We start from the raw sequence: 25,469 nt of genomic DNA on the forward strand, positions 1-25,469 counted from the left end.
CTTTGGATAGATACCCAGGAGTGGGATTGCTGGATTGTTTGGTAGTTACGTTTTTAGTTTTTTGAGGATCCTCCATACTGTTTTCCATATGGTTGCACCAATTCACATTCCCCCCGGCAGTGTGCGAGGTTCCCCCGTCTCCTCCTCCGTTCTGCTTGTCACTGTCGTCCTGACAGCCGGTCCGACTGGCATCAGGTGGCATGTCGCTGGGCTTTCGATTTGCATTTCCTGATGGTTACGATGTGAAGCGGCTTTTCATGTGCCTATTGGCCATCTGTCTGTCTTCTTTGGGAAAATGTCTATTCAGGTTCTTTGCCCATCTTTTAATCAGATTAATTGTGTTTTTTTTGGTGCTGAGTTTTATCAGTTCTTTATATATTTTGGATATCAGCCCCTTGTTGGGTATAGGATTTACGAACTTCTTTCCTCATTGTGTAGGCTGCCTTTTTGTTCTTTTGGTTTCCTTTGCTATGCAGAAGTTTTTAAATTCGATGTAGTCCCACTTGTTTATTTTTGCTTTGTTGCCCTTTCCTGAGGAGACAGATCCAAGAAAATACCGCTGACGCCTCTGTCAGAGTGACACTGTCGGTTCTTAAGAAATGGTCACATTTTCCTGTGTTTTTGCATGGCAGGTATTTCACGTGGTACTTGGACGCTGTGAGTGTTATTTTTGTAGCCTGACTCTGAGTGTTGTTTCTCATCAGCCCCTGGAGGACGCTGATGGTTGGTTCTGGCAGGCGGCCTGTCCAGGTAGGCTCTGCTCATACATTCTGCGCCCCCTTGCTTCGGTGGGAGTCAGGATCGTGGCTCCTCCAGCCCAGTGCCCCAAGCCTCTGCTCCTTAAGTTTGGGTCTTTCAAGTTGTGACCTGGTAAATCATTAACAACCAGCATTTGCCAGTTTCTATGGTACAGATACATCCCCTGTGGCCAGCTGCAGACTGCCGGCATGACACCACTGAATGCAGCGTTGAGAGGGGATGATGCCAACTATTGGCTCCTGTGACCGGGTACAAGTGGGTCTCCCCCACCGGGGCCACTGGGGGTCAGACCGAGATACTTGTGCGTGTGGTTCCAATTTCAGTCCTGTTCTCCAAGTCTTTGCTGTGGTGGTTGGGGTCTGTCTTGTGTACACACATGTCAGACGTGAATCTGCACCTTCCGTGTGCTGACTGGGGCAGTTCTCTCCTCTTAGCTTTTGCTGCGTGGGTTAGGGGATCCCTTTCTCTGGCTCTCTCTCCCCAAGATCCTCCACACAGGTGCATTCTATGCTGCCTCTAGGGCCCCCTGTTCCTGATTTTTCAAGCTAGAAAGATGGTGTTTCTATTGACGTTGCAGCCGTGGATGCTGAACCGCAGTGCTCTGTGTGGGCTGCCCAGGCCGCCCTGTGGAGACGGGAGGGGGAAAGCGGGAGGCCAGCCCACACGGGTGGCCGGTGCGTGTTTGACATCCCTCCACCCTCCTGCCGCGTTGTCCTCGCAGAGAGCTCAGGGGCTGTGTTTTTTGTCTGTCCAGAGTTTTTCTTGTGGTCAGTGGCAGAGGTGAGCCACGATGGTTTGCCCTGCCTGCTGGAGTGCACAGAGGGCTTGCCTGGCCTCGGTCCCCCCACTCTGCCTTCTGGGGACACACAGGACCAAGCTGACCCCTCACTCCCATAGACATTTCTCCAGTTATCAAAGGCAGTTCTCACTAAAGCATTCAGCGAACACTTGTTGAGTTCCAGGTCTGTAAAAGAAGAGCGAGACGTAGTTTCCGTGCTTTCTAGAAGTCGTGGTCCAGTGGGTGGAGGGAAGCAAAATAGGTGTGTAAAGAAAGCAGGGTCGGGGAGTGTGGCTAATGCTGTATTCAAGCAGTGGGCCCAGACCACTAGTCAGTGTTCAGTATAGCGAGGGCTCAGGTCTCGAGGGCCGGGGTCAGAACGGGTCAGAGCAGGCAGGTGTTCCTCGGCTGATAAGTGGACGCGAGCAGGCCCAGCAGCACGGTTGCATGCCACATGCTGCCGGGCAGGAGGCAGGCCTGTGTGTACAGGCGAGTCAGGACAACGGGCCCAGGCGTCTGGGCCCAGGCAGTCGGGGCTGTGGACGTCCCCCTACGGAGTCTGTTTTCTGAGCCCTCCAGGCTCCCCGTGCCTGGGCCGCGTGCCGGGGCCGATGCTGGACGTGGTGGGAATGGTGCTGGCCCCACTGCTGTGTGAGCGTGTATGTGGTGCCCAGTGTACTGATGTCTCTACAGCCCCCAGTGCCTGTCACCCTCACTGAGCCCCGGGGCTGGGGCGAGAGGACAGCTGTGTCCCAGCTGGTCCCCCGCCCCAAGCCGGGCACTCACCTTTTGATTGTAAGGGAAGTCTGACTATTTCCTGTTCCCATTTGCTTTCCCCATTTAATTTAGGAAATAAGAGGCTTAACTAAGAATCGATGAAATGTGTAATTAGATGTAACAGCACATTTTTTACTAATGGCAACTGATTTAGTATGATTGAGGCATTTTGTTAACAAAACGGGGGCATTTCACTGCCCTAAAACCAATCAGCTCTGTACCAAGTGCTTTAACTAAAGAAAGTTTGGGGGCACCTCTTAGTTCAACCAGTATTTTCTTCAGCACCTAACATATGCCAGGAACTGTGTCAAGGGCGTGGAAGGTGAGAGTGGGCAGGCCATGCCTCTACTCGCCAGGGAACTGTCCCGAGGAAGGACTATGCATGCTTGCTAATCTCTGCAATATGCTTTTTCAGAGAAACTACTAGAAGCTCAGAGGGGTGATGGGGTGAGCTTGGCCGAGTGGAGGTGGAGCTAAAACCTGGGCCTAGGAGAGCAGGTGCTGGGGGAGGTGTGAGCAGTGTGCGGGATGCAGGTGTGGGGACAGTCCCGCCTTCGTGACGTGGGGGCAGGAGGCGGCTGGAGACCCCGGCGGAGGCCCCGGGCTTGTGCGGTTCCGCGGCGCTGAGGCAGGCTGCAGGCAGGCTGCAGGGGAACCACTCGGAGACACGGCACTTACCCCTCTTTGAGAGAATTTTGGCTTTCTGGGAACATGTTCTAATTTTTATTTTCTAGAGGAATCTCCTTCAATTCCATTTCTGTAGCCTATAAATATAATCTGTACTTACACTGTTGATGGTTACACAAATGTTAATTTGCACACAGTTTATGATTAGGCAATTTCCAACTTGTAAATCCCTTTGAGAATCCCATGCCTTGGGAATTTCGTTTTTCTGAAGGCGAATTTGGTTTGGATTTGGGCCACTGCCCCGGCCTCCAAACTGGTCTTGTCGGCGGGCTGTCTCTCCGCCAGCCTTCTTCCAGCCATTGTTCTCAGCTGTTTTCCCTAAGCAGGGGGATGACCGCTGCCTGCCTTTGGCCCCCTTTGTGTAAAGAAAGCTCTAGAAGCTCTAGGAAGCCACTTGGCAGGCCACGGAGGTCCTTGGGGGTCTGCATCCACTTTCTTATGCATTGCCACCCCACCCAAGTTCTGTTCTTCAGGCAAGCAGGGGCCCCTGAGAACCAGGCCAGTTTTGTACAGTGTGATGGGTTCCTGGGCGCAGGGTAAGGCGGCTGGAAGTGGGGCTAGAATGACATTGCCGCCATGTGGCCAGTGCGGAAGGGGGCAGGAGGCCTGATGTTAGGGTTGGGGGAGGGGCGGGTCCACACAGCCTGGCAACTGCCCAGACCTGCGGGCAAAGGGAAGGGGGTACTCAAAGCCATGTGGGGTGCGGAGTGGGCAGGGCCAGGAGGGGCCATGTGTCTGCTTTCGGATACTGAGTTTGAGGGCCAGCAGGAAGGTAAAGCTGCATGGTAATAGCAGTGAAAGAACCAGACCTCTGAAAGGCTTGCTTATTAAGAATATGCTGTCCTAATGAATCCACAGGTCACTCAGCACCTTTCAGACAGGTGAGGTGCTCATTCTACAGATGACAAGTCCGAGGGTCCCAGTGACAAGACCCTTCAGGATGCCGTCCCTGAGTCACAGTGTGAGAGCTACAGGTAGAATTCAGTCCTCCGGTGAGAGAACGGAGTCTGGCACCAGGACTCATGCTCATCTGGGCTTTTCCCTGGGGACTTGTTGGCCTTTGCCAAGCCACCTGGGATCCTGCCTGGGCACTGCTCTGAAGGGAGGCTACTTCATTGCACTGGATGCAGGGCCATGTCTGCCTCTTCAGAGCGCACCCCTGCTCCACTGTCCGCTAAGACTCGCATGCTGATCCCCCTGCCCGCTGCCCTGTGCCTGGGGCCCCAGTTTCTCTTCCATGGGATTCAGACCATGATGGGGAGGACGTTTATTGCCTGAGTGGCAGTGAGATGGTGAAGAACCTGGCAGAGGACCTGGAAGCACTCGGGGAGGGGCCACTCGTGGTGCAGACACAGCGTCAGGCGCCCGGCCCCCCTCCCTCCGGCATGCGGGGACCCTCATCTCCAAGTTAGGCTGAAGGAAGCAAGAGTCCTGTGTTAGGCAGATTTGCACCCTAACCTGGAAAGACTTCTCTCCAGAAAGACAAAAAGACTGACTCAGCACGGTCCTGTTTGGCAGGTTGAAGTCCATTTAAGGGGAAATTTTGTAGACGGGCGTTTCATTTCCACGGAGGGTAATGGAGGCACTGCTGTCCTTCTGCATATTCAGCGTGTTTCCATTTACCTTTGAACTGGCGGTGCGCCAGGGTCCTTCCAGGGCATTCCGATCGGTTCCCAGTCTCATCCGTCTGTTGCTCTGCTACAAAAGCTGTTTAGGGCTGCTTGACTCTGTCGGTGCTTTTGTTTCTGATTAGCTTGATGCGGGAGATTGCCACGGTCTGTCTTAAATCCAGATGTAAAAATAATTCTATGTACATTTCTCTTACGTTCTTTCTCTAGCAACACACCAAGGAAAAAACCTGCCAGGGATGTTCCAGTGTTTCTTTCCCCTGGGCCTGGGGTCAGACCAGTGAGCACGATGGCTGTGCCCTCAGCCTGCATCGCCCCCTCGCCTGGCTGCAGGGGTCTCCCTGCCCGCGCTAGCGTGCCCTCCCACGTGACACTCATGGACGTGTGCCTTCTTGTTCTGGGATCTTGGAACCAGACCCTGGGGTTGGCTTCTGGGCAGTGTCCCAGGTGTCACGTGGACTGGAGAGAGGAACTCTGGCCTTACCTGTGGGCATCTGCATGTGGCGGGCCTGTTGCCGCCTCCACTGGTCGGCACGGCTCAGGGAGGAAGCAGCTCTCGGCCGCCCCCACACCTGCCCTCTGGGGGAGCACGTTTGTGCCTGCATAGACCTGACCCATTGGTCACACCTTCCTTTGCCTGACTCTCAGTTTTCTCATCTGCTTTTAAGACAGTGAGACCGAGCTCAAGGTTGCACATGTGATAGCTGCAAATGCTCAGGAAACATCCTCCCCCTCTATCATTTTTCCCCTTTCCCTCGCTCCTTCCTCCTATTTTTATGCTACTTTTAAAATTTCCTCTCCTCTTAAAACTAGCCTTCCACAGTCGTCTCAGCAGGCCTGCCTGCCTCGCTGTGTGACCACCTCCCAGGCAGCGGCGAGCAGGGCCATGTGCTGACCTCTCCAGCCTTGTCCTTTCCGGTCCCCTGTGTCAGTTGGGCTGACTTCCAGGGCCCCTGGCTGGCCTTCACACGCTGTCACATCCAGCTCCCTGCAAGTGACGTCCCTGTACTTGGGCTGCTCCCTCGTCACCTCACACCCCGACTCCCGGTTCTGCCCCTGGTCCCGAGCCCTTCTCAGCTCAGCCAACACTTCCTCTGACTGTCTCTGAGGCTGCTCGGGCAGAATCCCTGTCCCTTCTCGGTGTTTCTGCAGCATCCCGAGCGTCCTCCTGTCGTGGCGCTTACCACACCTGCAGTCTGTCTGCCTCCCTGCGGGCTGACCCTCCGTGGGATTCCAAAGCCCCTACGGGACGGGGGCCTGCCTCTGATCCACCTTGTATCTCCACGCTGGGCTTGGGGCCTGCAGCGTGGCGGCTGCCCTCTGAGTACTGAGGGTGGTGTGTCCCAGGTCCCCACCTCCAGTCTGGCCCTGGTGGCATCCCTGTTTGAACTCTAATGTGACTGATGTCATGTCTTGCCCTCACACGTTAGCTGGTGGCGCCTTAGGGAGCCCTGGTGGTGTCCCATGGGGTGTCCCACGGAGGCCGCCGCCGTGCTGCAGCTGTTTTGCAAGGTCTGAATTCCATCAGCATGGCGGGAGCCGCCGCCTGGCTGGGGGCCCCACTGTGGTGCCCATATGTTTGGAAACAGGCTGCCCCACAACGGGACCATGTCGTCTACCAGGACGGCAGAGGGGACGCAGGCTCTGTCACACCATTGCTCACGATCTGCCCCCTCCCATCCAGCAAATCACTCTAGAGAACTCAGAGGAGCCTGAGGCTTTGTGACGTGCAGGGGGGCCGGCCCGCATTTGAGCTCCTTTCCTGGGCAGTGGCTGTGGCGGATTATCTGGCCTGCCCCAAGCTGGGCATAAGCCTTTGGGAAAAGCAGGGAGTCGTTCAGGCTCTCAGACACAGACGGCAGAGAAGCTCCACACAGCTCGTTTTCTCTTAACATTCCAAAAGCGGAGGGGAACCAGCACTGATTATGCACCAGCTGTGTGCTGAGTCCCAGGCCCCCACTTAAGTCGGCACCCGAATTCCTTGCAACGACTATGTAGGAAAGCTCTTCCCTCCCTGCCAGGCCAGGGTGAGGGCCCAGAGGAGGGGCGACTTGGGCTCATTGTAGACAGACCCAGGCAGAAACCAGGTTTTTCAACTGTAAAAGAATAGCGGAAAACCAGGAAGAACACAATAGGGACTTTAATCTTAGCACGGACTTTTCCAGAATGGTCTGGGAGGAGCCTTGGAGGAAAACCAAACCCACCCTTAGGGACGAGCAAATCCAGAGACAGGTTGGAATAACTTTCGGTGCCTAGCAGAGGGAGCACCCACTTTGGCCAACCTCACGCTGTCCCTGTAAGTCTGTGAGTGTGATCCGAAGGGCAGAAAGAGGGGGCTAGAGATGAGCAGCCGGCAGGCAGAAGCTCTGGAGTGGCTGCTTGGTGCAGCATGTGAGCCTGAGCATCGCTCTGGGCCAGGGCGCTGGGCGCGGGGGCAGACCCAGCAGCGGGGCCGTCCCAGTGGCCATCCCGTGAGTTCTGGTCAAGTCTTGTTCATAAACATAGGGCAGTGAATGAAAAGAACAAATATCTAGCATTCATCTGGCATTTGATGCTTCACAAAAACTGTTCATAAACACTGTGCCATTTGATCTTTATTCTGATAATGCCCTTTGTAGCTATAATCTTTGGTAACAGCTTTATTGAGATGTGATCATATACCATATAATTTGCTCATTTAAAGTATACAACTCAGTGATTTTTTTTTTAGTATATCCGGAACTGTGTAACAATTATAATCCATTTTATAACATCTTACCCCAAAAAGTAAGAGCTATAATTTTTTGAGCACCAGTCATGTGCCAGGTGGCTCATACTGATTTTCCACAGTCCAGTCTAACTCTGCAGTGTAGGATATCCATTTTCCAAATGAAGAAACTGAGGCCTGGAGACACTCGGTAACTTTCCTCTGGCCCCAAAGCTCATAGGTGACAGAGGATGGACTAGAATCCAGGTCTGTGTAGCTGCAGAACTGATGCACCTTCCATCCATACAGTTCTCCATCCTAAGTGAAGCCTCACAATTGGGTGGCCCGCCCTGGGTCACACGTCTGGCTGGGAGCACAGTGGGGGCCTGAGCTCCGCCTGCTGACCTGGAAGCCTGCCCCTCCCACTGCACTGCCAAGGGGTCTCCCTGCCTTTGCTGGACGCGTGGCCACGTGCATCCGGCGGCCTGCCCCACGCTATTAAGAGGGACAGGGGGTTCCCATGGGAGGCCGGTGGAGGGAAATCAAGTAGAAGTGGCCCAGGAAAGCCAGAGCCCAGCTCTCTTTCCACTTCCTGGAAGGTGCAGCTGAGAGAGGGTGGCTGGCAGCCCCACAGCATTAGAGCAAATCTCATTTTATTAAGCACTGTTTTGTGTGCTGAGGGAAGTACTTACAGGTCCTCAAATAAACGTTTATCTCCAGAAATGCAAGGTAAGGGACTGTGCTTCCACAGAGATGCTGGCTGAGGCAGGAGGTGCCCCTCACATCCTGGCACTTGAGAGCTGGCCTCTCTGCAGCAGTGCCACGCTCTCTGGCCACCAGAAGTGTCACTTCATTGTCTTCTCTCTAATATGGAATAAATGTGTAAAATTTTATGAAACGGTGTCAGCATTGAAGGGGATGTTTCAGAGGCTGCACGTGCAAGCCTCGCGCACTCCACGCATGCTCTGACCAGTTGTCATGGAACAAGTGCTGCACTGTGGAGCCAGTCTGACCTCGGGGGACGTGGGCGCGGACACTGGGGTCACCGTGGGCACATGGGTGGCAGTGACAGGGTCAGTGTCTCAGCAGGCATGTAAAGTAGGGTAGGCCATCAGGGACACTCCACAGGGAGCCATGTCTGCCTGGGGCTCGTAGACACAGACAGGTGAGAGTGCCAGTCCCCTGGAGGTGGGGGCAGCCTTCCACGCGTGGGCCCCTGAGCACAGGTCCTCCAAAGACAGCAGAACTGGCCTTGAGTCTGGCCTTCTTACTAATGCCCAGTGACCGTAGTGGGCTATTTTGCTCTTAGGAGCTCCGCTCACCCCTCTGCTGGGTAGGTGTGGTGATACTGGGTCCCTGGAAGTCTGAGATGAGGCCATGCACATACTGGGCTTCCCCTGCCCTGGCCCTGCTCTCCTGTGGAGCCTGCTGGCCTTTGATTTAGGAACCAGTATGTTGACACCAGACAGTCGCTGTTCTGAAAAGACGAGAAACTCAGGATTCAGCCAGGCTGAACACTTCAGAGACATAGACTTCATGACTGAAAGAGACTGAACAGCTTTCTCTCACCGAGTGATCTCCCAGCCTGTGCGTGGGGCTCGCCGATGGGCTGCACTGACCCCCAGCCAAGCTCCTGTCCCTGTAGCTGTGCAGGTCCAGCCAGCAGCAGCTGTGTTGACACGTGGACAGAATTCCTTTCCACACACCTGCCAGGTGTGTGCCTGGGGTCAGGTGAGCAGGGGTGCCTCTCCAGACCCCTCCAGTCACTGCCTACTGCAGACTTCAGGCTCTCGGGCTGGTGGGGAATTCTCCATCCCGTGGCCTTGAGCAAGTCAGTTATTTTTTGTACCGCGTGGCATTAATCCCTCTCGGGGCTGCTGCGAGGGCGCAGGTGACGGTGGTGAGGCAGGGTGCAGCCCTCGGTGTGTGCTGCAGCCCCTCACAATGCTCTGCCTGGATGGTGCGGAACTCCGGTTTTTAGAATACAGAGTATCTTCGCTATTAAAAATAATAAGGAACAATTTTTTTTAAATTAGAATTGATCTGTGAGGCTTAAGGAGAAAATTATCTTTTTTGGGTGTGATCCGTATGTCAATGTTAATGCCGTTTTCTTGTCAGCTTTAAATCAGGATGGATGATGCCTGGAGGTCGGCTGCTACCCCGGTGCTCGGACTGCACTTCAGGATAAGACCCACTAGGCTGTAATCTGCATAGTCAGATAGACTCCCATGTGATGCACCACATAAAATTAGAATACCGGTCCTGTAACTATCAATTATCTCCCAATGAAAGTTCAATTTAATGATATGTGGATAGTCCTTCTAAATCCGACTCCTTGATCTGTATCTAAATGTCATCGTTATGACTTCTTTGGTGAGGTTATCAGCTGTTCAAAGACTGAATCATATGATACGGTATTTTAAAAACCACCAATTTTTTTATAGACTCTTCAAAAATCACAGCACTTTTTTTAGTGCCAACTCTTAACTATTATTGCCACATTTGGCCATGAAATTAAACCTGAAAATTGGCATTCAAAAGTAGTATTAATTATATTTAACTCCGACTCATCACAGATTAGCCAGGTGAAATGTCGGACCGTCTGGGGGGGAGGCTAGATAGCACCCTGGGTTTAGAATCAGAACTGAATTTGAAGTCTGAGTCTGAGCAGTTCCAAGAACGACCTTAGGGTATTTCCCTGGTCCCTCAGCACCTTGCCCCTCGTGTGTATCGGGATCAGTAAGCGTGGGGGGCAGCCACTGTCAGAGGGCGCTGTCTGGGCGCCAGCACGGCGCCGGCCCTTTGCCTGCCATCTTTCTGCATCCTCACAGAGCTTCCCGAATGGTGGTCTGCCCCAGGCTCAGGTGAAGGAGCTGCCTGCCGTGCTCTGCACACTGGGGGGGACCTCCGAATCGTGAGGGGTACCCCTGTGCAGGAGGAAAGAGGCTGTGAGGGGGGATATAGCCTGACAAGCCTTGTGGGGAGCTGACATTTGATCGCGTGTTTTGTGAGATCTGAAGGAGTTCTGTCCTGGAAGGGACGTGTGGGGCGAGGGTCCTCATCTGGGGTCAAGGGACCCTCATCTGGAGGGACCCTCTCAAGGGGACAAGCATGTGGACACCCGTTATCACACCTCTTCATATCGCGACCAGTGCCCCAGCAGCTGTTCTTGCCATTGTACAAGCGAAGGTGGGGTGTAGACAAGTTAAGGGGTACGTGGGTGATACATGGGTGTTGAGACGCCCACGCTTGTGGAGCTGCCAGCCCCACGCTGGAGGTGGCTCTGAGACAAGAGCCAGGCTCTTGCAGCCCCTGCCTGGTCGCTGGGAGCTGGCCTCACCCTGACATCCCTGCAAATGCCCTCCCGTCTCTGAGGAAGTCTCTGAGGGTGCAAACCCCGGGCAGGCCTGGTGCCGCCCTCCTCCAGGAGTTGCCCGCAAGGCCCTGCCTCCACTGCTGGCGCGCCGCCCAGAGGGCAGGGACACCTGCCGCGGGTCCTGTGTGTGCTTGCTCTCCTTTACTTAGTCTGTGTCATTTCCAAAGATGACATTTACCAATTTGGCTGATTCGCCAGAGGGTCAGCTGCAATTTTGAATTACGTTTTGGACACCTTTTAGTAGGGAATTGCACAAATACCCTCTGATCTGTGTTGCTGGACGCAGGTCCAAGCTTAAACCGGAGAGAGGAGGGCTGTGCCCGTGAAGTTAGATTACCAAGCAAGGGGCATCTCTAGGAGAGGCTCTCACTGGGGAGTCTTGTGGCTTTAATTCAGTGTTAAGATTGTTATTGCTTCACTGTTGTTAAGAAAAATTGCTTGCTACCTGAGATACTGTGTATAAAGTCATCTGGGGCACTAAGCCGATCACTACGTCTGGACTGACTGAGGTGGCCACTGGTTACTGGCACTGACTGTGAGTGGCTGAAACCTTAGCTGCCCTTCCAGGCCATGCACTGCTGATGCATCTCATAAAGATGCTCAGAGAAGTGGAGGGCCTGTTGCCACAGAGCCGGGTCCAGCCCGGGTTGCCGACTCTGAAGCCAGAGTTCTTCCCCTCTGCTCCGTTGCCACCTCAGTGCCCCCGGATGGACTAGGTGCTGCCCTGGGTGCCGCAGTCCCCTCCAGGAGGGTGACAGCTGTAGGTCAGCCCCCCCTCTTGGGTGCCTTCGGACTCTCCTCATCCCCCTTGGCTGCCCATGAGCAGTCCTGACACTCGGGGAGCCTCCTCGGGGTCATGCTCTTCAGGCAGCTGTTGGTGGCTGACTCCGCATGTCTCTCAGGCCGCTGCCATCGCGAGAGAGCGCTGCTTCATGAGAGGGACAGCTTGAAAACATGATGGCTCCAGTTTTCCTTAAAGTCCTGCCAGCTCTGCATTCTCCCCAGTTTGGGGCAGGACTGGTGGGCACCGGGAAGTGGCAGCTTGCTCACGCGGGCAGCAGGCCTGCAGTCGCCAGGTCTCCATCCCGTGTTCTGCAGGCCCTCTGCCTGAGCAAGAGGCCAAACGAAGCAGAAAGCAGAACAGTGCTGCGTCTCAGGAACAGACTCCTGATGCGGGACTGCTGGCCCCGCGAGGCACGGCGGGCGACTTATGCCCGTGGAGCATCATTGCATCTGCAGAGGAAGCGGAGCACGTTCCCCGGGGGCCTGCTCTAACAGATAAGGGGAAGGGGTGTGCAGAGCACCCCAGTGCCCGGCTCGGCATGCCGTGGGCGTCTGCTCCATTTCATTTGCTTCCCTCTTCCATGTTGTGGGCACATATGTCCCTAATTTCTTCAGTGTGGAGGTGGGTAATGTATGATGCTTACTCAGAAACTGTGTGAGAGAGCCCCCCTCCCCACAATCACATAAATAAAATCCCACTGGCACAGTGTCCAGTGTATGCTCTGACCCTTAGGGTACTGAGTGCCGGGGGTGTTTCACAGGAAGAGAGCCTGGTAGTGGGAATGTTTTCAAACCATTGAAAGGAGAACGTTATTAGTTCCTTTTGGGTTATCAGGTGATGAACTGAAATTGGCCTTTTTGGCTAAACCGAGGACATACGCTGACCTTGGCTTTGACGAGAGCCCCAGCTTGCTTCAGTTTATCTTGGAGGTGGCAGAACGTGAAGAGCCTTTGCTGGCTGGGAAATTAGAAGCACTTGCTGTACATGTAGACAGCTTGCAGGGGAGGAAAGGTAAATGGCTAATGAGCTCCCGAAAAAATGTTCCACCCCAGGGGCAATTCAGACCTGAAGATTGAAATACCAGTGAGGTAGCATCTTTCCTCGTCCTAGCAAGGATTAAACATTGGTCATCATCGTCGTCAGCAAGGGTGCAGAGAGGGGAGGGGCGCCCAGCTCTCTGAGCCCTTCTGAGGAGGGACCTTGTCCCTCCCTCCCAGCCTTGAGTGGTTCCCCACTCAGATCAGGAACCCCCCTTCCAGAAGTGGACCCCAAGAGGCAGTCATATGTGCAGACAAGAAATTTCAGCACAAACACATTTGTTAATAGTTTTCAGTAGTAATGTTTTTTAATGGAAAATATCTGAGAGTCTGAATAACAGGGGACTTGTTAAGTCAATTATGCAGCCATAAGATGGGATATTTTGCAGAATACGTTTTAATGATATAAAAGTGTTCATAGTATATTAAGAAAACAAGTCTTAAAATTGTGTATCTGTATGTATACATACGCAAATGATACTTATGTGATTTATGCATATACTTACATCATGACTTAAACTATATTGAATACACTTAGAAAAGAGACTAAAGAATTAAGGTATTAAAATTAGAGCATAAGATTCTTCATGTTTTTCTCTTTTTATGCCTCTATTTCCCAACTATTCCAGTAAGCCTTTCTACTTTTGTAATCAGAAAAGATCAGTGAATATAAATTTTACACTTAGTTCTTGCTACAAAATGCACTGTCTTTTTTGCTTGTGTGGGAGTTTCTCTGATTGAGGAATCTTACCCTTGGGTGGCTGAGCCTTAAACAGCAAGCTCCAGGCCAAATGCCGTGGGTTTACCGGCACTCCTGTCGTTCTCGCCGTGTGTCACGGCTGTCAGGACCCCTTCTGTGGGTTTAATCTTTTTTTTTTTTTTTTGAGAGGGCATCTCTCATATTTATTGATCAAATGGTTGTTAACAACAATAAAATTCTGTATGGGGGGGGTCAATGCTCAGTGCACAATCATTAATCCATCTCAAGCCTAATTCTCGTCAGTCTCCAATCTTCTGAAGCATAACGAACAAGTTCTTACATGGTGAGCAGTACAAGGGCAGTCATATCACAGAAACTTTCAGTTTTGATCACGCATTATGAACTATAAATCAGGTCAAATATGAATATTCGTTTGATTTTTATACTTGATTTATATGTGGATCCCACATTTCTCCCTTTATTATTATTATTGTTTTTATTTTTAATAAAATGCTGAAGTGGTAGGTAGATGCAAGATAAAGGTAGAGAACATAGTTTAGTGTTGTAAGAGAGTAAATGTAGATGATCATGTGTGTGCCTCTAGACTGTGCTAATCCGAGCTAGACAAGGGCAATAAAACATCTACGGATGCAGAAGCTTTTCTCTCAAAACGGGGGGGGGGGAGGTTCTAAGCTTCACCACTGTTGTTCCCCGATTTCTCACCTGATGGCCCCCCTGCGACTGTGCCTGTCTTAGGTTGTTCCTCCCTTGAGGAATCTTACCCGTCTCTGGCTAACCAGTCATCTTCCGGGGCCATACAGGGAAATGTAAAGTTGGTAAGTGAGAGAGAAGCCATATTGTTTGAAAAGGTTAGCTTTTTACTTCTTGGCAGATTTATGCCCTGTGGCTTCTATGCCCAGCACTTGTCTTGAGGTATCTTTACCACCTGGAGGAATTATGATGTTCGGTAAATTCGATATGAGGCACGAATTCTGTTTAAGGGTTGTAATTAGGAAGGAAGAAGAAAAGCTATAGAGGTAGCATATGAAAGAAAACATGGGAGGATTGATTATTTCTTTGACATATCTTCTTGTAGAGTACCTTAAGCATGTATTGGTTTTAAACTACTAACTAACTTGTGCACACATATTAACATAATAGGAATATGGTGACATAAACAAAGCAAATCTATAATTACCAGCCATCTCCAGTGAAGCCAAGAAAACCAGTTAGGCACCCTAGGCATTTGTGAAAATTTGTCTATGATATGATGGATATTGTCCAACTGTACTTGAACAGTCTGAGAGAAATCAGACAAATTAAAGCAACTGTGGGTTTAATCTTATATTCATACACCCTGACACCGATTCCTCTGTTCTCCTGGTTGTTAAAGGGAGTAGTCCCAAAGGCTGATTAGAGTGGGCTGGGATGGGTGTTCCAGCCACAGCCCAGCCTGTGTGGATACAGAACCTGCTAGTTCCCGTGACTGACTGTCAGTCTGCGCTCAGTTGGAGCCATAACTTCAGGGTCCTGACTTGAAGGAATCCCCTAACCTCCCCCTCTCCCTTCATCCATCTCTGTAACACACCTTTACTGAGCATATACTGTATGTTCGATTTTGTGCTAAGTAGAGTTTCAGACATCAGTGAGATGCAGCCCCTGCCAACGTGAATATCATGGGTGGGCATGGAGGCAGGCTGCAAGTGGTTAAGTAGGGCCCCAGGTGGGGGCTGCAGGGCCTGGGACGCAGCTGAATGTGTACATGGCTGCCAGGGCTGGGGCGGCAGTGAGCGGGGAGGTGAGTGCTGTCCTGGGGCTTCCAGGGAGCCTTAACTCACTCATTCACTCACTCAGTGAATTGCTGAGCTGCTGCAGTGTGCCCGGCTTTATTCCAGGCCTGGGACACTACAGTGAACAAGACAAGACGGAGGAATCTCTGCCCTCAGGGAGCTGAATTCTGGTGGAGTTGATAGACAATGTGCAAAGATAAATGTTTCCAGCTCATGACGAATGCTCTGACAGAACCGAGTTGACGGCTGCAGGGAAGGTGAGGGGAGATGAGAGAGAACGCCACTGCAGGGGAGGCATGGAAGGACGCCTCCTAAGCTCAGACCTGAAGAATGCAGGCGCCAGCTGTGCCCAGGCTCAGAGGAGACTCCTGCCCACAGGAAGCACGAGTGCAAAGGCCAAGTCAGGGAGAACCTGGTGTGTTCTAGAAACTGCCAGAAGCTTGAGAGGGCTGGACACAGCCAGCAGAGTGGGAGACTTTGTAGAGGACGTGATACCTGAGCAGAAACCTAGAGGGAGTGTGGTGATTGGCTCTGAAGACAAGGGGGGTTCTAGGCACCAGGGCTGCAAGTGGGCAGAGGGGAGTCTGGGGGGGCATGGCAGGTGTGAGCAAGTCCACCTGGCCAAGGCTAGAGTGGGGGTGACAGGTACAAGTCCAGTGGAGAGGCCGGACTGCCCCTGGGTCAAAGCATCCCCGCCCTCTCTGTGACTTCCCCATCGGGTCCCCCTGCCTTGTCCTGCTCTCTCTGGGGTGCTTGCGTCTTGTCTGAGATTGGAGTCTCTGGCTGTGTCTTCAGTTCTGAACCGTGTATTGAACCAGCTCTGAAGCCAGTGCTACCCTGGGAGTCTATTGTTTCATTTTCTTAGAAGGAATCTGTTATGAGTTACAGTAATGACTCATTATACTGTCTCACGCTGGCGTGTGCTGATTTTCCAACAGCCAGCAGAGAAATTGCCCTACTGATGAATTCTCTGCTGTTTTCCCCCTTCTCTTAGAATGGCTATTCAAGTGGACAAGTTCAACTTTGAGAGTTTCCCAGCATCCCCTGGGGAGAAGGGACAATGTGCAAATTTGAAGCAGCTGGAAGAAGAGAGGCAGGAAGCCCGAGGCCTGGAGATCAACAGCAAGCTGGACATCCGCTGGAGAATCATATCCTTCCCATGGGGCTGTTTCGCCCTCCGCGCGCTCTGCTCTAGGTCTCTGACCAGTGAGCAGGACCTCAGAGGGGGCTAGCCATTGAATTTTAGCCACAGCAAGAAAGTCGGTACCAGAGCGTGAGCATTTTCCTAACCTTTCCCCAGCACTAAGGCCCCACCAGTGCAGTGTTGATTCGGGGTGAGGAAAGCCTTGCTCTGGGGCTGGGGGTTCTTCTTGGATCACATGTTTCTTGCCAGTGTGGACATTTGTGTTGGTGACTGTCTTGCCAATGGGTTTCAGCCCCCGGCAAGTTCACTATGGATTCCCTGTGACCAAAGAAATGACAGAACATTCCTGGGGTGAAAGGGTCATACCCAACTTTATTTCCACGGTGGCAGGTCCATCCCTAGAATCCTGTCCACTCAGAGCGAGTATACATGCAGCAAGCCGGTCTCTGCTCTGCCCACGCAGCCATCCTGGTCTCTGTCCTCGGCGCTGCCACCACTCCAGTCTCGTCTCTGCTCTCGTGCAGCCTTGCATCAGTGCCACTGTTTCTCCCAGAGCACTGGGTGGGGCTCTTTAATAGAGTCAATAACAACGTATTGCCCACATGTGTGAAGCGAGCTAACCAACCGGGGCCAGGTGAGAGTCCTGGCCACAGGAATGTTCGTTTTATCCACAGTGACAGTCTCTAATGGCCACCTATCTGTGCTGGGCTTGAGGAGTTTCACAGACTGACAGCTAAACACAGGATACAATTGTTAGGGAAGCAGGAATCAGATCGCACAGCGCATGATATGCATTGTTGACATAGCTGGTGCTCCGGAGAAACCCAGGGCTCCTTGTGTGATTGTGTGTGTGCAGAGCACCTGCTCTGCTCGGGTATTTCACGAGGACTTGAGAGGCTGAGATGCACAGATACAGCCTCAGTGCTGCCCCACAGCCTGGGAAGGTGTGGGGTGTCACCTGGCAATGAGATGCACTTTGGGGAGCAGGCTCAGAGCATTGTGCCAAGTGCTGTGAGGCTCCGAGGAGGAAGCCGCAGGGTGCAGGGCAATCAGGGAAGGCTTCACAGAGGGGGTGACTTTAGAGTGGGCTTCTTAAGGGCAAGTAGAAGTTTTATCTAGGGGACAAGGGTTGGGAATGCTCTCAGGTCCCAGGGTGTGCGTGGATGGCTTACTCAGAACTTCTCCCAGGAAGAGGCAGCTCTGTTGTGAGTGTCTGTTAATTCCCTCGTTCACACATTGACTCTGTGATTATGGGGTGGTCGAAGAATGTGCTATGGTCTCAGATTATTCCAAACTGGCTGCTGGATTCTGGAAATACCCTCAGTGTGCAGGTGGCCCAGGAGCTGAGGCAAGGTCCTTCATGCAAACTGAAGTGGACTGGGGGCTGGCAGACCCTCTCTCCAGGGAGCGGTGACAGAATGAGCACTTCGTGTGTGAGTAGAAGGCATTGCAAACCAGACCTTAAAATGCAGTGCCTGGGGACTCGGTGTGAACTGAGCAGCCTGTCCTGGAGCTACGGCATGTGGCTTTTGTACGGAGGGAAGCTAAGTGGTGGGGACACTGGAGTTGTTTTTTCCTGGTTTCGCTGGAGCTCAGCACAGAGTGAGGGTCCAGTCTGTCCTTGCTGGGTGGATGAGCAGAGCAACACGGTGCGGGAAGAGGCCGCACTCGAGCCGTGTTCCAGGCCCCAGGCGTCTGCCCTCTCGTCTTGTTTTCCCACCTCTCTCTGATTGGCGCTCTCGCCCCATCGAGGAAATGGAAGCCCAGCAAGGTGAACTGACTTACGTGTGGGTCCAGCCAGTATGTGCTGCCACCCAGGACCAACCCAGGTGGGGTTTCCAGCAAAGTACTCACCCCGCAGCCCAGTCCTCACAGGAGAGGGTCACGAGAACAGCGCAGGTCCTCTGTAGGTGAACACGGGAGACTCCTAAGTTCTCGTATTCTGGTACCTGTGGTCGTGACACTGGAGCGGGAGGACGTGGGTCTCTCTGGTAGGACCTGGGTGAGAGGCCCCCAGGAGAAGCTCCGCACCCAGGCCTTGGGGCTCTAGCTTCACATGGGGAGGCCTGCTGGGAACGATGCCACCTCAGCTCGGCGTCACCGCACCCTGGGGAGGAGGCTACCAGAGTAGCCTCACTCTGGGTGCAGGTGAAGACAGGAGGCCCGGGGCTGGGGGATTTGTGTGCCTTCCTCCCCGTGTTCCGCAGAGACTGGGCCTCACTCAGTGTCAAGGCACATGGCCTCTCCTGCTGTCACGCCTACCACTTGCAGGTGCTGCCCGCTGTGCGGTCTCAGGGCCCCCGGGGCCCTTTGGTCCTCCCGTCGTGGAGGCAGACAGGGGGGAGCCGGCCCGAGCCACCTCGGCCCTGCTCCAGGCCAGCACATGCTGCCTTCTCATGGGATCACGTGGACCATCAAAGGGCTGAAAATACCTTCTGCGTTTCCCTCCTTTCAGCCTTGACTCAGAGGTTGACATCCCTGTTTTCTGATTTTACTTAATCATTTGTGGAACAAATATTTATTGAGTGCCTACCATGTGCCAGGCACATCTGTCTTGTAGATTTACTGATCAGGGGTTTCTGAGACACTGTCCCTATAGGCGAATTCAATTAAAGAAAATTAACATCGAGGACATTGCTCTCTCTCTCTCCTCTGGTAACAGCATCTGGCGTGGCATGAATGGCAGACTTCCGCTATTGTAAACCTGAATTCAAGCAGATGGAAAGACCAAAGATTGAATTGGCTAATAATTTCATTCTGCATTTCAATATTTTCTCAATATTTAGACTTGATACAAAAATTTAAGCCTAATTTGACACCCATCCGTAGTAATAAAAATGGCCCATATGTAGCACGTAGGGCTGGATAGACATACTTCAAAGGCAACTGTGGATCTCGGAACAGATACGTGCACACCTGTCTGTAAGATCCCAGCCACCAGAGAAGCAGCCAGGGGGTGCTGGGACCGGCAGCCGCACTCGTCACCCTGTCAAGAAGCTTTATGTTCTCGTTCCCATGTGCTGGGCCCTGCAGCTGCCCCAGCCTGCGGGGTAGAGTGGCCTGAGGGTGGAGGCAGGGTCTCTGCTGGGAGGGCTGGCACAGCCCAGAGCCTGGAGAGCAGCAGGGGCCTGCACTGGGCTGTGACTGGTAGTGCCTGCCGGCCCCCTCTGCCCCCCGAGTCAGGCATCTGTCCCACAGCTCTTTCTTCTGTGTTCCCTAGTCCTTGTTGCCAGCCTTGGCCTCTGATTAGATGGGCCTGAAAGGGGGGCCTGCAGCTCTGAGAATCCCTCCCAGGGGCTGGTTGGGGGTTGGGCGGTTGGCCATGTGTGTTTGCATTTTCCGGTCATGATTTAGGAGAGGAGTTGAGCGCCAGCATTTGGCCCAACCTTCCTTCTCCGCCGCTGCCAGCTCACATGCCGCTCTCATAAGAAGCCCCTCTGTCCCTGACCTCTGCATGTGGCCCTGCCCAAACGGCCCCTTCCCTTGGGCTCCCGTCACGCTCAGCACTCAGCGCCTGTTTGTCACCTGCTCACCAAGTACAGGAAAGCTGGTGTTTCCTGAAGGCCGTTTCCTTGCCAGGCTGTGCCCCTCTGGGAGTCATGCACTCAGTTACTGTACGCTGATGACCTGCTGGTGCTGGGGTTGTGCCGAGCACCGGGGGGGCACCGCGATGCACCTCTTGAAGCGTGCTCCCTTTTCCTGGCCCCGGTGCTGCGTGGAGTCCCTAGCACACAGTACCGAACCGTCGGGGAATGGGTAGTGCCCCCCTCACCCATGCGGCAGCCGAATGCTGGCAGCCTAGTTGCACTGTGCTGGGTGCGGTGCTGAATGTGGGAAAGGAATTTGTAACCAGCAAGATTTGCCTTAACTGAAGCCTGGCTCCTTTTCCAGGGGCAGCCCTGCCCAGATGGTGTGTAGTGGGAAGAGATGGGGGGTAAGCTCTGTGTGGGACAATGGAAGACCATCTGGCTTCTGCCCAGGCCTTCAGGGCATCCTGCCCGCCTTCAGAGGAAGCCTGAGGAGGTGGCACCCTTCATCAGGGACCCGCCAGTTGCGGTGCTCCCTCTGCTTGCTGTCCGGGGACTCCAGAGTACTCTCAGCCTGGCAAGACTGGCAGCAGTGAACCGGCTGCAGCCTCTCCCTTGGCAGCTCCCTGTGCTGCCGGGCATTTTCTGCCCAGCTGACACCAGGGAACTGAGCCGAGTTTTAGGCGCCCCTCCTGAGATGAGAGCAGCCGAGCATCAGCATCCCCAAAGTTCATGATGCACGTTGGAAAACCAAGTCATGGGAAAGAGGCTCATTAATCACTTAAGGCAGTCTTTCCATTAGTGTAATTTCTATTTATGACAATTTGCTAATTTATTTGAACTGAAGTGGGGCTGGGCTAAGTCCCTGCACCTGTAGTAACTCCAGAGCTGGCACGCGGGGCACAGGAAGCCCATCCTCCTGGAGTGGATGCCCCGAGCAGTGTCCCTCCCACCCGCCTCACACAGAGAGCACCCCCTCAAGGATGCTCAGCTGGAAGCCGGCTTGGGAGTGTCTGCGTCAGCGGCTCTCATGTGATGGGCTTCCAGCTCTTGCTCAGTGGACTGTAACCACCAGGCGTTAAGAGCAGGGCACTTCTTTCCCCCAGGAGAAGTGAAGTCAATAGAACTCAGGCCTGCAGGTTCAGAGGGGATTCTGGCCACCTGCTGGGCTGCATGTTTCCCAAGGAAGAGTTGACTCAGCCATCATTTTTCCTGAAATACCAGAGCAGGTTGTGGTCAACTGCAGTCATGTCAGCGCAGGAGTTCAAAAGCTGCTGCTCCGTGGTTTCAGACGGGCATTTGTTTGCGGCACATTACCAAAAGCTTCACTGCTAATGGCCCAGCAGAAGATGAGAGGGAAGGTGTTTTATCAACTTTCTGTGTTTTCCTTGCATCTGGCTGCATTTTCAAAGATTCAGAAGTGAACATTCAGGGTTCCCAAGACACATGGAAGATTAACTGAGACGGGGTGTGTGAAAATATCATAAATAAAAAGACTCTGCACAAATATTAATGAAACTTAACAATGGTGAATGACTAATAAAAGACTAAGAGACCCTGCATAATAGACGATGCTTCTTAAAAGTAGGATTAATCTCATGGTAGTTGGTCTTTTCATCCTCAGCAGCTACCACAGCATACATAGCAGGTATTAATAAATACTTAAGTGTGAATCAAGGCACACACATTGGAGTGGGGAGGCACGGGGTGAGGGTGGGGATGAATGCATGTGGCAGGGGCTGGATAGATGCTCTGTACGGTGCAGTAGTCACAGCTGGCGAAGAAAGATGGGGTGGCTTCTGGACTGGGGGTGTTAGCCCTTAGTCCCACATACGATGAGGTAGGTGTAAGCTCCAGAGATGGGAGTATGGTCGCCAGAAAGACAAGGCTGGAGAGGGCTCTGAGCGGGGTTGGGGGGGTGGGGGGGCGCAGAGTAAGGGCACCGAGGCAAGACACCATGATGTCTGTCGTGACAAGTCCTGGTAGCTGGGCGTGGCTCATACACGCTCTCGGGCACAAGATCTGCAAAGGGTGAGTCTGTCAGGAGAACAGACCGTGGGAGCTGGTATAATCACGTTAGGGGGCTGGGGTTCTGTCCCTAGAGCCGTGGGTAGCCACCGCAGCCAGGGAGCAGTGGGATCAGACTCGTCTCAGGCAGGCAGGTCTGGTGGGGAGATGAACAGCCTCCTCTCCACCCTGCTGCTCTCTCGGCGTGGTGTGTCCGTGACACGTTTGGCCCTGTGCTGTGGCACCTTTAGGAATGAGGCGTAAGAGTCTGTGAAAGGCAGAAGGAGCCTGTCTCTGCTTTCTCTTCCATCTTTCACCCCCGCCCTTGGTGAGACCTTTAAGGGTAGTGGGTTGGAATGGAGGACCACTGCTAAGATTGGGGTTCCTGACTCCCATTTCTTCTGTAAAAAGTTACAATGGAGAGTGGGAGCAATGGCACCACTCTGAGCCTTGGGGGTGGAAAAGGAACATAGAACAAGGCCTCTCTGAGGATGCAAATTACCTGTTGGATTGTGTATCTTCGGTAAGCCTCAGTTTCCCCTTCTGCCCCATGCCTCTTGCATGTGGTGGGTATGAAGCTCCAGTGCAGTGCTGCAGTGTTCCGGTGGGCATGCACAGAGGAGACCGCTGCTCCAAGAGAACGGTGCTCCCAGGGGGCCAGCCGCAGAGTCGGTGCCCAGTAAATGTTCACCTACCTAAGCTTGTGCGGGTAGTGATTTGTTGATAAACAGTGGCCCTGTGTGGACTGCAACTTAAAGCTACTGGTACAATTCCTTCTGCATTATTCCTGAAAAAATTCACTCATCCCATTGACCGCCTCCTGGATCTGTAGATCTGAATTAGGGGCTCAGAGAGAGTAACCCCAGTGAGCCCAGAGGGGCTCCCCGCAGCCTTGTTGGCGAACCAGTCATGGCAACGAACGTCTGGCATATGGTGGAGGAAGTCTGACAGGGAGCCAGCGTGCACTTGGAGCGGAAGACGGGAATCTGAGGCCTCACCCTCGCCCTTCCTTCACGTCCCTGAGGAGGTCTCCTCTGCCTGAAGTGGCTGTGAGGGCTGCGTGAGGCGATCTGAGGGTAACTAACACGTGTGGATGCTCAGGAAAAAGGAGTAGGCATTCATTCGCCTGCCCTGTGCCAGGAACAGTGCCGGCGGCCAGGGAGGGCGTGTCCGACCCTCCTCGGGCTCAGAGCTGCAGCAGTCCTCTGAACTCTTCCGCTGTTGGTCTGCGAAAATGAGCGGCTGAGCAGTGGGGAAGGCAGCGCCGCCTGCTCGCTGACCCTCCCAGTTTGGGCAGCGGACGGCAGAGCACGTTTAGAGTGAGCCAGGGCCAGCCCCCGGTGTTGGGCCTCACAACTCAGCACCCGCAAGGGCCTGTGACCCGCGGGCGGAGTGAGCAGGCGGCAGTGACTCCAGATGACTCCCTTGTGTCTTTGAGGCAAGATGTGGCGAGCGCGGAGGGCACTGGGATTTGTGGGCCCCTGTGAGGGAGCTAGACGGTGCCTGTGGGGGTCTCCAGGGACAGGACACGAGTTGGGCCGACCTGGGCTGGGAACTCAGTGTTAGGGTTCAGGCACACGGGGTTGTCAGTCGTTGTGCGCGGGTGTGGTCGAGGATGATGGCAGAGCCAGGTCTGCACCGACAGGGGTTCCACAGTGTTCCTGCTGCACTGTTACCATTCCTGCCCCCCTAAGGGACAGGAGCAGAAGCTCCAGGACAAGGATCTATTACTGGCTACTTGGAAACACGATTGTGCCTCCCAAGGGATGAGAAAGGGCTCTAAGGGGGGGTAGCTTCTTCAGCACCACGGAGAGCTCCCAGCAGGCTCCCGAGCTTGTGCCGGGGCCCTGCACCCAGGAGCCTTGTTTGTCGGGTGGGGACCGCGGGCCCCAGCCCCCAGGAACACGTGCTGTGTTCACAGTCAGCTGACTGACCCTGGGGCCCGGAGTGTGTGCTCCGGGGTCAGACTGCCTTGACCTGTCACTCCGGAGCTGTCAGCATGCTTATTCTCCCCATGGGCCTGAGTTAAAAAACAGACAAAGAAAAAACATTGAAGTGGATATAACAGTCCCTACCATCATGTTCTGAAGTCTAAATTTAACAATAGTGAGAATTAGAAGCCTCGTGTTAAACCCCACAGGGTCTCTCTCTTGGGAAGCATGTTGAAGGTGTTCTTTCCAGTAGAAGTAACGATAGGAATTACAGTCCTCAGCACTGTCACGTGCTGACCACTCGCCCCGGATGCCAGGGTCTGTGTATTTAGGGAACAGCTGCCGCCACCATGGCGGGAATACTGTAATCTGGACTGTGAGAGCGGATGGCTAAGGCAACCGTGTATGTCGCTGCTCCGCCGGCTTGGCATTTGTCCAGGCTCAGGTGTGAGACGTTTTTGGTGGCTTATGGGGCTGGAAGGGAGGGAGGTGTGCATGCAGGTAATTAGCTTTATTAGCTTGGCTGTATAATTTTATGGCTCACGTCCGAAAGCAAATTAATACAGAAATAATGCTATTGGAATGGCTTCCAAAGCCTCAGTGCCGCTTGGCAGCTTTGTGCTGACTCACACGCAGACTTGCTGCTCTGACTAAGCATTTCGAAGCTCCTCATCCTGGCCACGTTTGTCAGGCACTATTTCTGCTCTGCAAGCACCGTGGTGCGGTCCACCTTGAATGCCTGGGCAGGGAGTAAAACGCCATGTTCTTAATTCTTGATTTCATATGAGTGAGAATAACCCTGGGAGAGAATCCGGGAAGGAAGCACAACTGAAGACACCCAAAAATGTGCATGTTAAGCCCAAATCTGTCAGCGTTCTGCATTCTGAGTCCCTGTTCCTCCTGAGGGGAGGATGCATGCTGCCTTTTATCAGCCCTGCTCTGGAGCACAGCTGTGCCCCCACCATCCCAGGTCTGCAGCCCCTCAGAGCATTTTGTTTCATTCGTAATGTCATTAGGAGAACTTTGCTGTTTACTTTTTCTGAAACTTAGGTTTTAAATAGGTAAAATGCTCACACGGTTCAAATATTTTTTACATGTTCCTACCTGCCTTGTTCCTGCGCTTTTCCCCAAAATGCCCATTTTTATTCACTGCTTCCACATATTTCAGAATTTCTTAGACTGTAAGTAAATATAAACACAGTGTTATTTTTTTTATGCACAAATACATGCTGTTTTAATCTCTTGTCTTTTTCATGTAACCATACACATCCGGGGAAACTGCCTGCTATTTCTGGAGCTCTCCCTCCTTCCAGCGGCAGTGTCAGGAGTGCCCGATCCCCAGGGGCTTTCAGACTCGGGCTTTCCCCATCGGGTGGGCGTGTGTCCATGAGTGCGTCTCTCTCCTTGGAGCTGCCCCGCTATGGGAAGCGCATGGACACGAGTTGGAAGTTGTTATGGGGGATCCCTGCTCCATCTGCGCCTCAGACCCAGGGTACCGTGCCCCCGGCCTCCCGTTCTTCCCTGGCTCAGGTGTCAGTGGCAGCCTTCTTGCCTGGTTGAAGGGAACTGTGTGATGCTTTTGCCACAGAGGCTGTCCCGGAGAGTATGTCCTATGTCCCCAGCATCAGTTCCCTTCCCCGTCCCTCCTTGCTGGGCATCTTTGAATCTGAGCCCCAGCCCCGCCCCCGCCCCGGCAGCGTTGTCGTGAGTATGTCACTGCTCTGAGAAGGAATTTCTGTGAGTCATGTAGGCCCAGCCGAAGCCCACACTGGGAAAGCGGGCCGATGCTTCGGCCAACACCGTGCGCGCAGTGCCACCTCCCTCGTCTCATTGTCATTGGATTCTAAAGAGCTTTGTG

At 53.4% G+C, this 25,469-nt stretch overlaps 1 protein-coding gene across 7 annotated transcripts in view; it reads left to right on the forward strand.

Moving 5' to 3' along the window:
* TRAPPC9 (trafficking protein particle complex subunit 9) overlaps nt 1-25,469 on the forward strand; it is a 588,199-nt gene that overhangs the window by 444,471 nt on the left and 118,259 nt on the right. For all 7 annotated transcript variants that reach the window (XM_073230280.1, XM_073230285.1, XM_073230286.1 and 4 more), the window contains one exon: nt 15,997-16,149. In XM_073230280.1, the coding sequence (XP_073086381.1) occupies nt 15,997-16,149 (153 nt within the window). The remainder of the gene's footprint in view (nt 1-15,996; nt 16,150-25,469) is intronic.

This window comes from Manis javanica, chromosome 2, assembly GCF_040802235.1.
Source record: "Manis javanica isolate MJ-LG chromosome 2, MJ_LKY, whole genome shotgun sequence".
NCBI lineage: Eukaryota > Metazoa > Chordata > Mammalia > Pholidota > Manidae > Manis > Manis javanica.